We start from the raw sequence: 13,931 nt of genomic DNA on the forward strand, positions 1-13,931 counted from the left end.
GGGGCGCCAAAACCAAGGTCCCAAGAAAATTGCCTAAAGGGGCGCCAAAATCCTTTTTGTGCACACAGGCGCCAGTAGCCTTTACGGGGGCCCTGTTAAGAGCCTACTGTCAAAACGCTAGCCCCGCCTACACACACCGCTATCCTCCAATCGTGATATTATAATGATTCCATGAATCGTGCTCCCAGGCAATGTGCTTTACGCAGCGTAAAGCACAAAGCTAATAGCGAACAATATCGCGTAACAACGGTTCCCGCATTATAGCACGAAAATAAAGGTCGTAAGTCCCAAAAATGTTTTTTGATGATTACCTACTTAAAAATAAAAAATACCAATATTTCCTTTAGCTATTATTAATTTATAAAGTGTGTGCTTGTAGTAGTGCAAGTAATTTAATGATAGTAACTCAATAAGTGTAACAGATATTTGTTGAAAAGCCCAGAAAGATTCATAATTTCGAAAAATGTATAAACTATCGAGTCAAAATAAGTGAATCGTATTTTCCGTTAGCCAAATATCAGATAAATATACAATGATTAAATAAATCTCAATTTCATTTGAGTCAATAGTGTTCCGGGATCGTAATACTTATTAGAAAACACAGCAAAATTTGGCAGTCCGCTCTTAACATACAATAACGAAGAATCAGTGGAAAAATACTTGTGGCCAGTGGCACTGGCTATTGCATAGCATTTTTTATCAATTATGTATGCAATTAAAATTCGCAAACGTCTATACGCACGCACACAAACGCCACGGCAACGCCGCACCGCCGTGCCGGTCGTAGTGTGTGACGCGTGTTAGGTTTTTTCGTTACGGAATTTCTTGATTCGGTAGCCGTGCGCAAAGCCCGCGATAAAAGCTATGCAAAAGCTTAAAAACGGAGAAAAGTATAAAGTACTCATTCATTAACAGAAGTGTGTTTTCACAGGTTCTGGATCACTATTCTGGATCCACCCTTCCCCCGCTCGCGCCTCGCAAACTTTCACGATCAGTTTTTGTCGGTTCGAGTGATGACATCGCCTAAAAAAAAAAGTGTTTGGTATCAAAATGGGGGTTTTCGACCATGCCCGATCGATATATGCGATCCGTTTTTGCGTATTTGCACTAGTTCCAAAGTTAGCAATCCGTTTTTGCGTATTTGCACTAGTTCCAAAGTTAGCTTTTGTGTTCAACCCTCATTATCTACTATCACCACGCTATAGGATTAGGAATATAATTAGTTTATAGAATTATCGTATATTTTTTGTTATAGAACAAACTTAATTAATATTATTTTACTTTTTTTAATTTAAAAATTATATAAGGTTTTGCAATCTTATCTAAATTTGCCCCGACCATTAAGTTATCCTGTTCTTTTAGCGACTCACAGGAATAATTATTAGTAAAGAATGTGAGAGTGTATCTATTGTATCTATTGTATGCTTTACCATTAAATGGATGCTAAGGATGACTCAATAATTATTGTGAATAACGTTTATGATACAACGACTTTCCGCTGATGAGAAAAAAAAAACTTGATAATATACCTGGGACAAGTTTCAAAAGATTTATCATAGGATTTGTAAATGTAAATGAAAAAAATGTAAATTGCAGCATTTAATGATAGCACTGAAACTGTAGGAGATGGGATTTTAACACGTGGAGATTACAAATGATTTCATATCAGTTTGTGAAGAGTAGGTATAGTTTAATGTATTTGTATCATAAGTTCAATGGTTAAAGATTAGTAGAGTTTCAATAGTTATTAATTAGTAGCAACACTTTGTGTAATGATATAATATTGTACAGTATGTTCAATACATGTTTTAATAAAATAAAATAAATGTAATGAAAAATTTATCAAGTTTTATTATACAAATTACAAATTATACAAAGTCTTTATTATACTACAATAATACACATTAGCACAAAGTAGACAGTGACATCACGTTGTCTAATCCCATGCTAAGTTTAACTTGTGTTATTGCAATCAGACAGCGGATGCACATAGAACAGTCTTAAGCAAAGCTTCAAAAAAGAAATTATCGAACGTTTTCATCAGTCGCGGCTGATGGATGCGGCTTAACAATGTGCACGGTTCATTCTCGGATGTCCGCGGATGCAAAAACATCCGAACAGCCAGATTCTGTTCGGACGTCCGAACGCTCAAGGTCGCGTCCGCGACTTATGTCAGACAATGTGCACAGTTTAGTGTATTTTGTATTAATCAGATATAAACAAGCCACATCCGATGAAAACGTCAGATAATTTGTTTCTAGCTTACAGCATATTATTATTCTTACAACACTCTCACATTCACACTATTATCACGTATTCCTTCTTGGCGGTGATGTGATGGGCGCTTCATCGGAGAGCCATTAGCGAAACCTTTGGTAAAGTACACCGGCCGGCCAGAACTCCTTCACCTCGAGAGTGGACAGAAGTTTTGTCGGTGCTCTCACCACAAAGGAACTGAAGTTAACTTTCTGCCGGGAGTACAGACGCTCTATCCTCAAGGTGAAGGTAGTCTTCTCGCGGATGTAGTTTATGACGTCCTCGACTTCCATGGACCAATGCAGGCGCTTTACGTAGAGCGGTGTCGTGGGCTCCTCCCTGCACAGATGCAGCTCGGGTACGTAAGATGCGGTGTCGCAGTGGTTGCGGCTTCCTCTTCTTTCTTCTCTCCACTAGTGTGAAGCCCTCCTCATCGCACCTCCTGCTCTCGTCCTTGTTGAGTCGAGGAGGTTCTGCCTTGCGGCTCCTTGTTTTCGCCCGCGGGGGTGGGACGGGGGCGAGCAGCAACATTTGCGAAGCTTTTCTGCTGAGTTGGACTCGGCTTCGACTCAGCCGCAGGCGGCGAGTGGGCGGCGGTGGCGGTCGTTGACTCGTCGAATTTTGCAAAACGTGTCAGTTTGCACGCCGCGTCGTCGTGTGTTTACTTTTAATTTGTAATAATTCATTAGTTAGTTAGATAATAGATAATTATCATTCATATTTATTTAAAATCTTGTAAGAAAGCAAGGTGACGTAAGCGATAAGCCGATAGTCATTAAGAACAATAGGACACCGAGGCGAGCATAACAATGCAATAAGTAGCGATTGTAATTGTTAAGGAACAATGGAGCGTGGTGATAGTAGATAATGAGGGTTAAAAACAAAAGCTAACTTTGGAAATAGTGCAAATACGCAAAAACGGATCGCATACATCGATCGGGCATGGTCGAAAACCCCCATTTTGATACCAAACACTATTATTTTTTTTAGGCGATGTCATCACTCGAACCGACAAAAACTGATCGTGAAAGTTTGCGAGGCGCGAGCGGGGGAGGGGTGGATCCAGAATAGTGATCCAGAACCTGTGAAAACACACTACTATTAACTTATACTTTTCCCCGTTTTTTTTCCACTGATTTTTCGCTTCTACTGGTTGCAGAATGATGCTGTATAGCCCTTAGTAAACTCTTAAGTCTAAAGCCTTCATCGATCCGTCCTTAAGTGGACTATACAAGTTACAACACAAAAATAATAGATATAAATTATTATGTTTCAATTCGAAGCAGTATATCTACTTCCTGAGATTTGAACAAACTTTTTAGCTTTATAGTCTATACTTATCTATACTATTATAATAATAATATATATACTATTACAATATTATTATAATTCTGAAGAGTTTGTTTGTTTGTTTGTTTGTATGCACTAATCTCAGGAACTACTGGTCCGATTTGAAAAATTATTTCAGTGTTAAATAGCCCACTTATCGAGGAAAGCTATAGGCTGTATTTTATCACGCTAAGACTAATAGGAGCGAAGAAATAGAGGAAATGTGGAAAAAACATGCGAAATTATATGAAATTGCTTATTATCTTAAGAACTACTGGAGCAATTTTTATGTTATTTGGCAAACATAAAGAATAGATCACGTGAAGGGACATCTAAGGCTATTTTTTGCGGAAAAATGTACGGTTCCGTGAAATACCTAAATTATGCGGGTGAAGCCGCGTGGAACATCTAGTTTATAATAATATTATTATTAATACTTAATTACTTATAGCTTAGATCAATTACATATTTGTTGTAAATTATTGTCGTAGCCTGTAGGTAATAAGTAGGTACTTATGCCATCTTAGAGGATATATAATTATTATTATCTAGGTACTAGTAGTAGGTAATTATTTCTAGTAATTTATCTTCTAAGGCCCATTTGCGTCAGTTTAGTTTAAAGTTACCTCGTTGCAAAATATATCGAGTTATTTCTTTAATTTTGTCGTGTTTAACATTAAAGAAAAGGCAAGATTAACACAGCGCCAATTTTGGCCCAAGTTGAAGACGTTAAATATTATTTTATTTTAAATAATACGTAAGCACTATTGCTATAAATAGGTAGTTATAATAAAGCTATAGTTCCTATAATCTTCGGATACATTTCTTGCAGTCTTTGGTAGGTTAGCGTCTATCTTGTTAACGACAGTAGGTAGAACGTGACCTCTCATCATACCAGCCAGCAGCAACAGGCAGAAAATTAGCAAGATCTGAAAAGAAAGATCATACACTATTAAATTATAATTTTAAATGAAATAATGATAAAAAATGCCGATTAACGGATTAAAGGAATAACGTTATATTTTGCAACGGTCTAACTTTAACCTAGGTCATAGACTGACACAAATTGGCTTTCGATGTCCAGCAGTGGACGAATATAGGCTGATATTATGATGATGATGACGAATGATAATATTATTTATATGCTGATGATTGAAAATTTTTTTAAAGATTTTTTACGAGTTAAAAGACTTAGAAGTAACTGTAATAATTAGTTACATAATATCAGGTAATCAAAAGCTGAAACGGCTTTAAGCATTCATGGTTAACCAGGACAGAGGACATTTTTGATATATTTATACAGAGGAAGAATAGGTTAATATACTCGTAGGTAGTAGGTAGCGTACCTACGAGTATATTAACCTATTCTTAAGTGGATTGCCCAATGGAAAACGCTTTTTTATAAGGGTCTCTTTAATAATTACAACTCTCGATCATGCCCGCAACTCTGTTGCGCCAAAACTCGTTTATCGCGCGGGAAAAATTTCCTGGGATGAAAAGTATCCTATGTCCTTTCCCGGAACTCAAAGTATCTCCATACCAAATTTCAGCAAAATCGGTTCGGCAGTTTGGGCATGAAGAGGTAACAGACAGACAGACAGGCAGACAGACAAACAGACAGACAGACAGACAGACAGACAGACAGACAGACAGACAGACAGACAGACGAACAGACAGGCAGACAGACACACTTTCGCATTTATAATATTAGTATGGAAGTATTATGTCGATGGGATGTCGTACCGGTTATAAGTTGGAGATTTGCAGCCAGCATTTATTTTGCAGGCTGCTTCAATCGCTCTCGTGTGTAATTGAAACAGACTGAGATCAAAGCGACGTTCGTATTACCGGAATTGGGCCCTTGTACAAGATATATGCGAACGTCTAATTTATTAAAGTAAATTATTTTACTTAAGTACTATCATATTTATACGTGGGAGAGCCATGCTTCGGCGCGAATGGGCCGGCTCGACCGGAGAAATACCACGTTCTCACAGAAAACCGGCGTGAAACAGCGCTCGCGCTGTGTTTCGCCGAGTGAGTGAGTTTACCGGAGGCCCAATCCCCTACCCTATTCCCTTCCCTACCCTCCCCTATTCCCTTCCCTCTCCTATTCCTTTCCCTTCCCATCCCTACCCTCCCCTATTACCCTATTCCTTCTTAAAAGGCCGGCAACGCACCTGCAGCTCTTCTGATGCTCCGAGTGTCCATGGGCGACGGAAGTTGCTTTCCATCAGGTGACCCGTTTGCTCGTTTGCCCCCTTATATCATTAAAAAAAAAAAACATTTTACTTGAAGTTATATTATACCTATTAAGTTTCGTTTTTTATAAACATTATTATGGTATACTACAGTACAGTTTACTAACAATTAACTAATCTGCACGGACGTAAAAATATTTTTTTTACGTCCGTGCTAATATGTAGCTGATAAGTCGTAGCTATAGGCGCCTGTCTGGAATCGAGAGAACAGCTGCTTGCTTGTGGTAAAATCGAATATAGACACGTCCGATTTTAAACGTAGATTAGAATTAATGATTCTATTTATTACGATTTATCAATATTAGTCAAATTCAATATTTAACGGTTTTTGATGATTATTTTTTACTAAAGTGATTCTAGGTATATGAAATTGTTATGTAGCCAGAATGAAGAACTCGGATAGGTGCAAGTAGCATGGGCTCAATCTTCATAAGATTAAATTTGGGTAGGGTAAAAAGGGTAGAAATTTGGTCTTTATGATTTAAAAGTGTACTTGACAGCAAAAAGTATTTATTAATGAAACATGTACTTATACCTTTTTTTGCGTTGGGGAAATGCATTTACGCATCCTCGGGGCCTGGGGAGGACCATCAAGGTATGTGGGACTGCCTGGGGCGGACGAAAGACGCACCCGGCCCGGGACTACCCATTAAAAACCCCACAGGTGTTCCTGCTCCTGAAGGTGGGACTACGGGAAACGCGTGATACACGACCGCAGATCTACTTATACCTGCCATACAATCGGGGTGCTGTATATGACCCCTTTATATTAGAGGTAAGAACGACCAGCAACTATGGATTTTCAACTTTCAGTCACAGTTACTTTAGGACAGTGTTTCTCAAAGTGGGGTACGCGAACCCAGCGGGGTAGGGGTTCGCCATTCGACGGCAGGGGGTTCGCGACAAGATTTACTTAATGGTGGCTTGATAAGTGGCAGGCACGCGCGACACTTTTGTGGCACTATGTGTGTCACCTTTTTTGGTTTTTTTGGCACTGTATGTGTTTCTTCGACAATCTTTTTTATTATTTTCTTGGGGGGGTTTCATTAGTTAGTAAGAGGTTCGCTGTCACCTGGAAATTATAACAGAGGTTCGTGGAGCCGAAAGTTTGAGAAACCCTGCTTTAGGAGGTAAGTATCCAGTTCTGAATGTTTACCTTACCATCGTTAAAGTACAATATCTATTATACTTACTTTATATAAACTTTATCAAAGCTTAGGAACACCTTCAGAGCTGAATACCTTCTAAAGTAATAGCGACTGAAACTCCATCCGAAACACCGTTGCTGGTCGTTCCTACCTCTTTAATTCAGCTCCTATAAAATTACGAAAGTCTGACTGTCGCTGGCTCTTGGGTTAGTTTTCTGCCTCGCCTATAGCCATTTGGACTTTACGTATATTTTAGAAAAAAAATGTATTGAAATTATTAGTTTTGCATTGTATTAATGTCTGGAAGACCTTGGGGGAGGCCTTTGCCCGGCAGTGGGATAGCATAGGCTCATAAAAAAAAAATGTCTGAATTCTGATTCATTAATCATCAAAAGTCCATACTTCACATCCTTCCGATGTCAAGTATGGACTACACACTACACAATACTTAAGTATATAACAGTATACCTAGTTACTTAGTTTGAAATGAATGTGATACTAAATAATTGTATGCTCAGTGCACCTCAAATACATTCACTATAATTACTAAAGTAAAACTGAAAGTAATCACAATTAGATGATTGTTACGATTTTAATAATTTTCCCTTTCTCTGTGTTTAACTAAAATTGCAAGTGGCCTAGTCCCCTTATTAAAAGTTAATATTTAAATGTATTCAATTCGCTTAGTACGGTAGTCGGTATCTAATGTTTTGGCTAGGAATCCTTAACATTTATTTTTTGCACCCAAACAATTTTTATAACAAAAAGATACTCTTTATACACAATTTGTTTAATTATTAATTTATAATGATTAATGAATGGATGAGTTACCTCATTGAACAGAAAGGAAATAATCACGTGATCATAAACAACAAAATCGTAATAAACAGTCAATATTCTTCAGAACTTACCGATCTCAGTCTCATATTGTTATCCACAATGTATTTCACATACGCCACACGTTTATAAATAGATTTTTTTTCGTTCCAAATTAACACCACTGGATGACGTCTGCCCACTCCGACAGTTTGAGTGGCAATGATGTTGTAATTTGTATGAATGAATCGAGAATTGTAATTGTTAATAAGTTCTATCAATTAAATAGAGCTTGCTCCACCAGTAAACATTCATAGAAACAAATAGGACGGGTACTTACTACTGATAACTTGCATTCGATAGTTTTTACAACGAAGAAATTCATACTAATCTTTTAATCTTTTCTACTAATTACTACAATATTGTAATATACTTAACAAGAACCTAAGCCACAGCAATACGTGGCTGGGTCTGCTAGTATTATTATTGGGCGATTCTCTGTAAGCTCGTAAAGTGGCTCTGTCCTGACCTTATTTTTCAAAAAGTAAGTATTATAATAATCTATACATATCTATATATTAATACGCAAGCGAAAAACTTTGTATCCCTTTTGAAGAAAAATGCGTAAACGTAGGTGAATGAAATTTTGCACAGTTATAGTTTATATGGTGAAGGAGTGCATCGAGCTAATATTATTTTGAAATTATGCTTTTATCACACATTTTTTAACAAATAAAACATTACCTACACAATATAAAATTAATATACCTAGCGGAATAGAGCAACAATTTTGAGCTGTCAAACGAAACCAAAATTGGTTTTCATCTGTGTGAAAAATATGTGTACGTATACATCATGCTTGTGTACACATATAAAAATATGTGTACACAAGCATGATTGAACATGAATTCTATGAGATTAAATTGTCAACGTGCGGCACGTGCCGACTGGACGTCAAAAAAAGAGTGCTGCTGCCTGCTGTCATGTATCACACGTCTCTTTTTACCACGCAGTGTTACCTGATAGTGACATCTCTCTTGCTCTGGCCTTTGTTTCTCTATTCCGCTAGGTATATTAACTTTATGTACACACACTACATTACGCACACTCAAGAAGATGACAGATTTTTGAGTGACAAACCAGAAACCAAGTATACGAATTATACTCTTTTATTTATGGTTGAAGTCTGTTGACAACAAGTTGACAAATTGAAAATGGATTAAGTATAGTTTTTTTTATTGAATCTTAGATACTATTAGACAATGCTTACATGGCCAGTCAGAGTTGAAAAAAAATTATGATAAAGTCAATATTTTTTTACAAATTAAACGTTGACTTAGTCCTAATGTCGTTGAAACTAAGGTTGGTTATGGCGAAGCTCCAGGGGCGCTGGTGGTCTCCGCCAGAAATAAAAGACGTCGAAAAAAGTCGGATTTCGACCATTGGGCGATCTCTAGTTATCTATATGTCGCAGGCGGATTGTATAATCCGCCTTTTTACATTACGGCTAGCTGTTTAAAAAAACAAGGCCGTTTTGTAATGCGACGATTTATTGTGTAGCCGGATTGAATGCGGCTGAATGAAAAATCGCCGGAATGTATTCGGCGCCATTCGTTATTCAAAACGGCTAGCCATAATGTAATAAAGCGAAAGTTAAGTCGCCTCTTTGATAGTTTTTAGTTCCGATTTTTAATACTCTTGCCTCTTGACGCTGCCTGTGACATGACAACAACAATGGCATTGGATACCGAAAGTATGTTGTTAAATTGCGAAGTTTTGAGTGAATTAAAGAAATCACTAATCAGTAAATTTCAGAACAATTTTCAGGTGCAATTAAAGAATTTTTAATAATCTCGATGTAAAACGGTAAAGAAAGTACTAGTACGAGGAAAGTACGATGCGGCTAAACGTGTGCCGCCTTATTGAAGAACGTATCGCAATGACAATCCGGCTAAGTGTTAAACCGCCGCATTACAAAACGGTCCTGTTTTTTAAAACAGCTAGCCGTAATGTAAAACGGCGGATTATGCAATCCGCCTGCGACATAGTACGTTACGGGCATCGGTTACGGGACTGCCAATATGGACAGCGTCACAGTATAGCAATATTAGTTAGGGATATGTCATATTGCTATACTGTGACAGCGTATCTTTTGGCTGTCATCGAAATTTTTAGTGTTTTTAGTCATCATTTTTTGTAAATTCTAGTCTCTTTAATACTAGTGATGCTTACAAATTGGTTATTCCTTATTCTGTGTATACCCAATGTTAAACCGCCCCGGACGTGCCGGATAAACGCCAGAACCTTAGGGGAACCTCTCCCTGTTATAATACGCAACGGACAGCTCTTGGAGCCCACTGATAAATATGGCAACGTCGACATGGAAGAAGGGGAGGTCCTCACCCTGAGTTGTGTCAATAATCATCTACTCCACCCGAATGCCAACCAAAATCTCGTCACGGCTAACATAAGATGTATGGCCGACACTACCTTCAGCAACGAGCAGTGGCTGACGTCGCCCTCGGAGTTCGCATACTTCAGGTGTAATCACCACCCCGACCACAGCAGTCTGCGGACCTTCAGAACTTGCTACGCCGGCCACCCCGTAATAGAGGTCGGGTATAAAGTAGACAATATATTTTACGCGCAATACGAGTCGTGCTTTGACGAAAGGAGAATGAATCCTATTTACACGAAATATACCCAGAAGCCCTACAACGCCAACTATCAGCCGGGAGTGAGCAGATTGTATTTCATCGACGACGGTCCGTACTACGGTACCATCCCCGTCCACTCGTCCTCCTCGCTTTTCTCCCCATGGAACCAGAAGAGTGCCGTCGCTCGGAGGGTGGGGTCGGTAATAAACCAATATATTGACCGTCACAACGAGCTCTCCCGAGGTCATTTAGCCTCGAAGACCGACTTCGTGTTCGCGTTCGGGCAGCGTGCGTCGTTCCACTACGTGAACTGTGCGCCCCAGTGGAAGGACTTCAACGGCGGCAACTGGAATACCCTGGAAGTGGACCTCCGCAATCACATACACAACGAGGACTACGAGACAGTCATCTATACCGGCACGTACGGGGTCACCGAGCTCGCCAACGACGCCGGAGTGAGAGTCGAAATATTCCTCGAGAGGTATAACAACGTCGATGTGATTCCGATCCCGCAGTATTTTTATAAAGTCGTCTACGAGCCCAGCACGGGGCGAGGGGTAGCTTTCGTGGGCCTCAACAATCCTCATTACAGTTTGAGGGAGGCGGAGCGCCTGGAATTTTGCGAGAATGTTTGTGAGAATAGACGTTATAGATGGTTAACCTGGGATCCAGAAGATCTGCACGAAGGGTACTCGTTTTGCTGCACAGTGCCAGATTTCAGGAACACTGTGCGACATCTGCCGGACTTTGAAGTGACGGGTTTATTTGTTTAGGAACGATGAGGTCAAATAAATTGTTGCATTTTTTATTTTTTATTTTGGTGTTACATACAGTATAGGCCTCTTGGATATCTCTAGTAGCGCGGCGAGTGGCAGATTCAGGCAACACAGTGGGTGTCAGAGTGCGATCAGCTGTGAAATACGGTTTACTAGTTAAAATGAAAACACGTTGAAAACGTTAAAAAGTGCTCTGAATAAGGAAAATATGGGCAAACGAGGTACTGTTGTGTTGTAGGGTGCAAAAATTCCCAATCTCGGATTCGTGAATTAACGTTTTATTCGTTTCTGAGACGGAATTGGGAAACGTATCGAAATCAACATGCCGATTATTAATCATGCTTAAATCTAAATCTCGCATGAATATTTCTAAAATATTACGTGTAAGTTATTTTTAATATCATTGTTTTATCTTATATCTTTAAACGAGCAATTCTTGTATATATATACAAGAATTTATAATTGGAATCTCGGAATTGGCTCCAACGATTTTCATGAAATTTAGTATATAGGGGGTTTCGGGGGCGATAGATCGATCTAGCTAGGAATCATTTTTAGAAAATGTCATTTTCACCGAGCAATATCGGTCGAATAGCTAGTGTATAATAATATATTGTAATTGAAAAAACGATATAGGTAAATAAAATTATTGTCGGTTCAATATTTATTACTAATTCCTTCAATATTCACTTTCGCATTTATAATATTATCATACTAATATACTAATTACTGATATTACTAATTTACTAATAATATTATAAGTGCGAAAGTGTGTCTGTCTGTTACCTCTTAACGCCTAAACTGCTGAACAGATTTTGCTGAAATTTGGCATGGATAACTCCATAATATATTCTTAAGAGTCCCGAAAAAGGACATAGACAGTGGCGTAACTATAAGATCCGGGGCCCGTGGCAAATTGATGGGGCTCTATCAGTAAAAATCGTCACGTTTATAATAAACAATATTATGTACTTAAAAATATTTGCCCATTTGGGTCGAGGGCCCGTGGCATTTTGCCAGCCCTATATTTACGCCACTGGACATAGGATACTTTTTGTCTCGGGAAAATGTACGGTTCCCGAATCCCGCGCGGTTACTCCGTTGTGCAAGAGTTATGGCACAACGGAGTTGCGGGCGTCATCTAGTAAATTTATTATATTACATATTAATCATAAAAATCAAAGAAAAATTTATTAGATAATGAAATACATCTGCATTTTCCATTTTTATTTTGCATGTATGGTTAAAAAGTTGCCGAAAATATATTTGTTTAGATTATTCAATACTCTGGTCTGGGGTATTACTTTTACACGGATGATTCGTTCTCCATCATCATGGATTTCGAAGACTTCATGAACATGATTGCTTTGAAATTTGTTTGTACTCTATAATTATTTTTAATTAGGTAAACAACCTGTTTTTAGTAATAAGTAATAACTAAGAAGATGATCTTACAAATAAATAAATACAAAGTAAAAAATCATATTCAATGAATTTGAAAGAATATTTCATGATCGTGTATATTTAAGTAAATATAGCTTTCGATAAGTACTGATTTTCCGCGGAAAAAGTCTGCGGAAATATTATGAAGTGAACAATCAATAATAATTTGGCTCATTACTTTTTATTGTGCTAAAAATATAAACAACTACCAAAAAAGTGCAGTGACTTGTATGAGAATCATATGAGAAAAGCGCCCGTGAGTTTCCGCCGTCAACCGACCCGCGGCGTTGCCGTAACTTAGCAACGATATCCAAGAGGCCTATACCTACTTAGTACGAGTTTTTGTTTCTGTTTGGTTTATAAAATAGTAGTACTAGCGATTTTAGATAACTATTCAGTTAGTTACAAGGAAGTTGTAGATTAATCATGTTAATTTACTTTTTTTACTAGGTCTACCCTACCCTGCTTGAGACTACTTTACTTTACTAAGCGACTATTAGGATTTTACTAATAAATACATATCTGCAGTGTAAGTGCAACCTTCTGCAACTTTCCAATTTCCACTATTCTATCCTCTGTAAAAGTTTTACTACGTAAAATTTTGAGTATTAAGTGAAAGCGAACAAGTAAATAGCAAGCCCCTAAATAATTATTGTTATAATATGTCACTAGGGTCAGATCTGAGTTCGTCGAACGCTTTGGTCGTCATGGCCTTATCAATAGACCGAACTGTGCTATCGCGTTATTATTACTCCTATATTGAGCACATTGCCCTCAATTATTGATCAATTCTTTTTTCACAGACCACTCTGTCACAGTATAGCAATATTAGTCCCTACAGTAACGAAACGCCTTTGATGTCACACGATGCCGCCACCGATGTAGGTACCGAGCAGATATACCAGGGTTGCCACGGAACGGGAAATAAAATATTGTGCTTGTAATGCAAATGTTATCATTTAATCTGTTTAATCAGCGTGTTATATTTACATATTATGTCGTACTGCCAGATATTTATGTGAAACTTTATTTTTAGATGATTTTAGTTCTCTATTTAAAAAATTAATTAACCCATCAAGCCCCATAAGCTCACCACTGAGCGAGACACAATAGAATAACAATAGATTTCCAAGGATCCACGAATCACGATCGAAGGATTAAAATAATGAAGACACATTCGAAATTTCGAATATATTATAAAACTAGCTGTTGCCCGCGACTCAGTGCCGTAAATAGCCTTTTTTG

The 13,931-nt window shown here is 38.1% G+C and overlaps 1 protein-coding gene and 1 long non-coding RNA gene across 2 annotated transcripts; one reads left to right on the forward strand and one right to left on the reverse strand.

Moving 5' to 3' along the window:
- Positions 1–4,310: 4,310 nt before the first annotated feature.
- LOC121726549 lies at positions 4,311–8,060 on the reverse strand. The gene is made up of 2 exons (XR_006035548.1): positions 7,906–8,060; positions 4,311–4,514 (listed from the first exon to the last, which is right to left on the reverse strand). It is a non-coding gene; the product is annotated as an uncharacterized LOC121726549 (long non-coding RNA).
- A 1,905-nt stretch (positions 8,061–9,965) lies between these two features.
- On the forward strand, positions 9,966–11,274 carry LOC121726536. Its single transcript, XM_042113939.1, has one exon. It carries the CDS (start codon positions 10,035–10,037, stop codon positions 11,238–11,240), a length of 1,206 nt encoding a protein of 401 aa, XP_041969873.1. The 5' UTR covers positions 9,966–10,034; the 3' UTR covers positions 11,241–11,274.
- Positions 11,275–13,931: the final 2,657 nt, after the last annotated feature.

Source organism: Aricia agestis, chromosome 4, assembly GCF_905147365.1.
Source record: "Aricia agestis chromosome 4, ilAriAges1.1, whole genome shotgun sequence".
In the NCBI taxonomy this organism is placed as follows: Eukaryota; Metazoa; Arthropoda; class Insecta; order Lepidoptera; family Lycaenidae; genus Aricia; species Aricia agestis.

What these genes read in the sequence shown, in the direction of transcription:
- LOC121726536 (XM_042113939.1), top strand. Translation starts at nt 10,035, where the DNA reads ATGCTTACAAATTGGTTATTCCTTATTCTGTGTATACCCAATGTTAAA.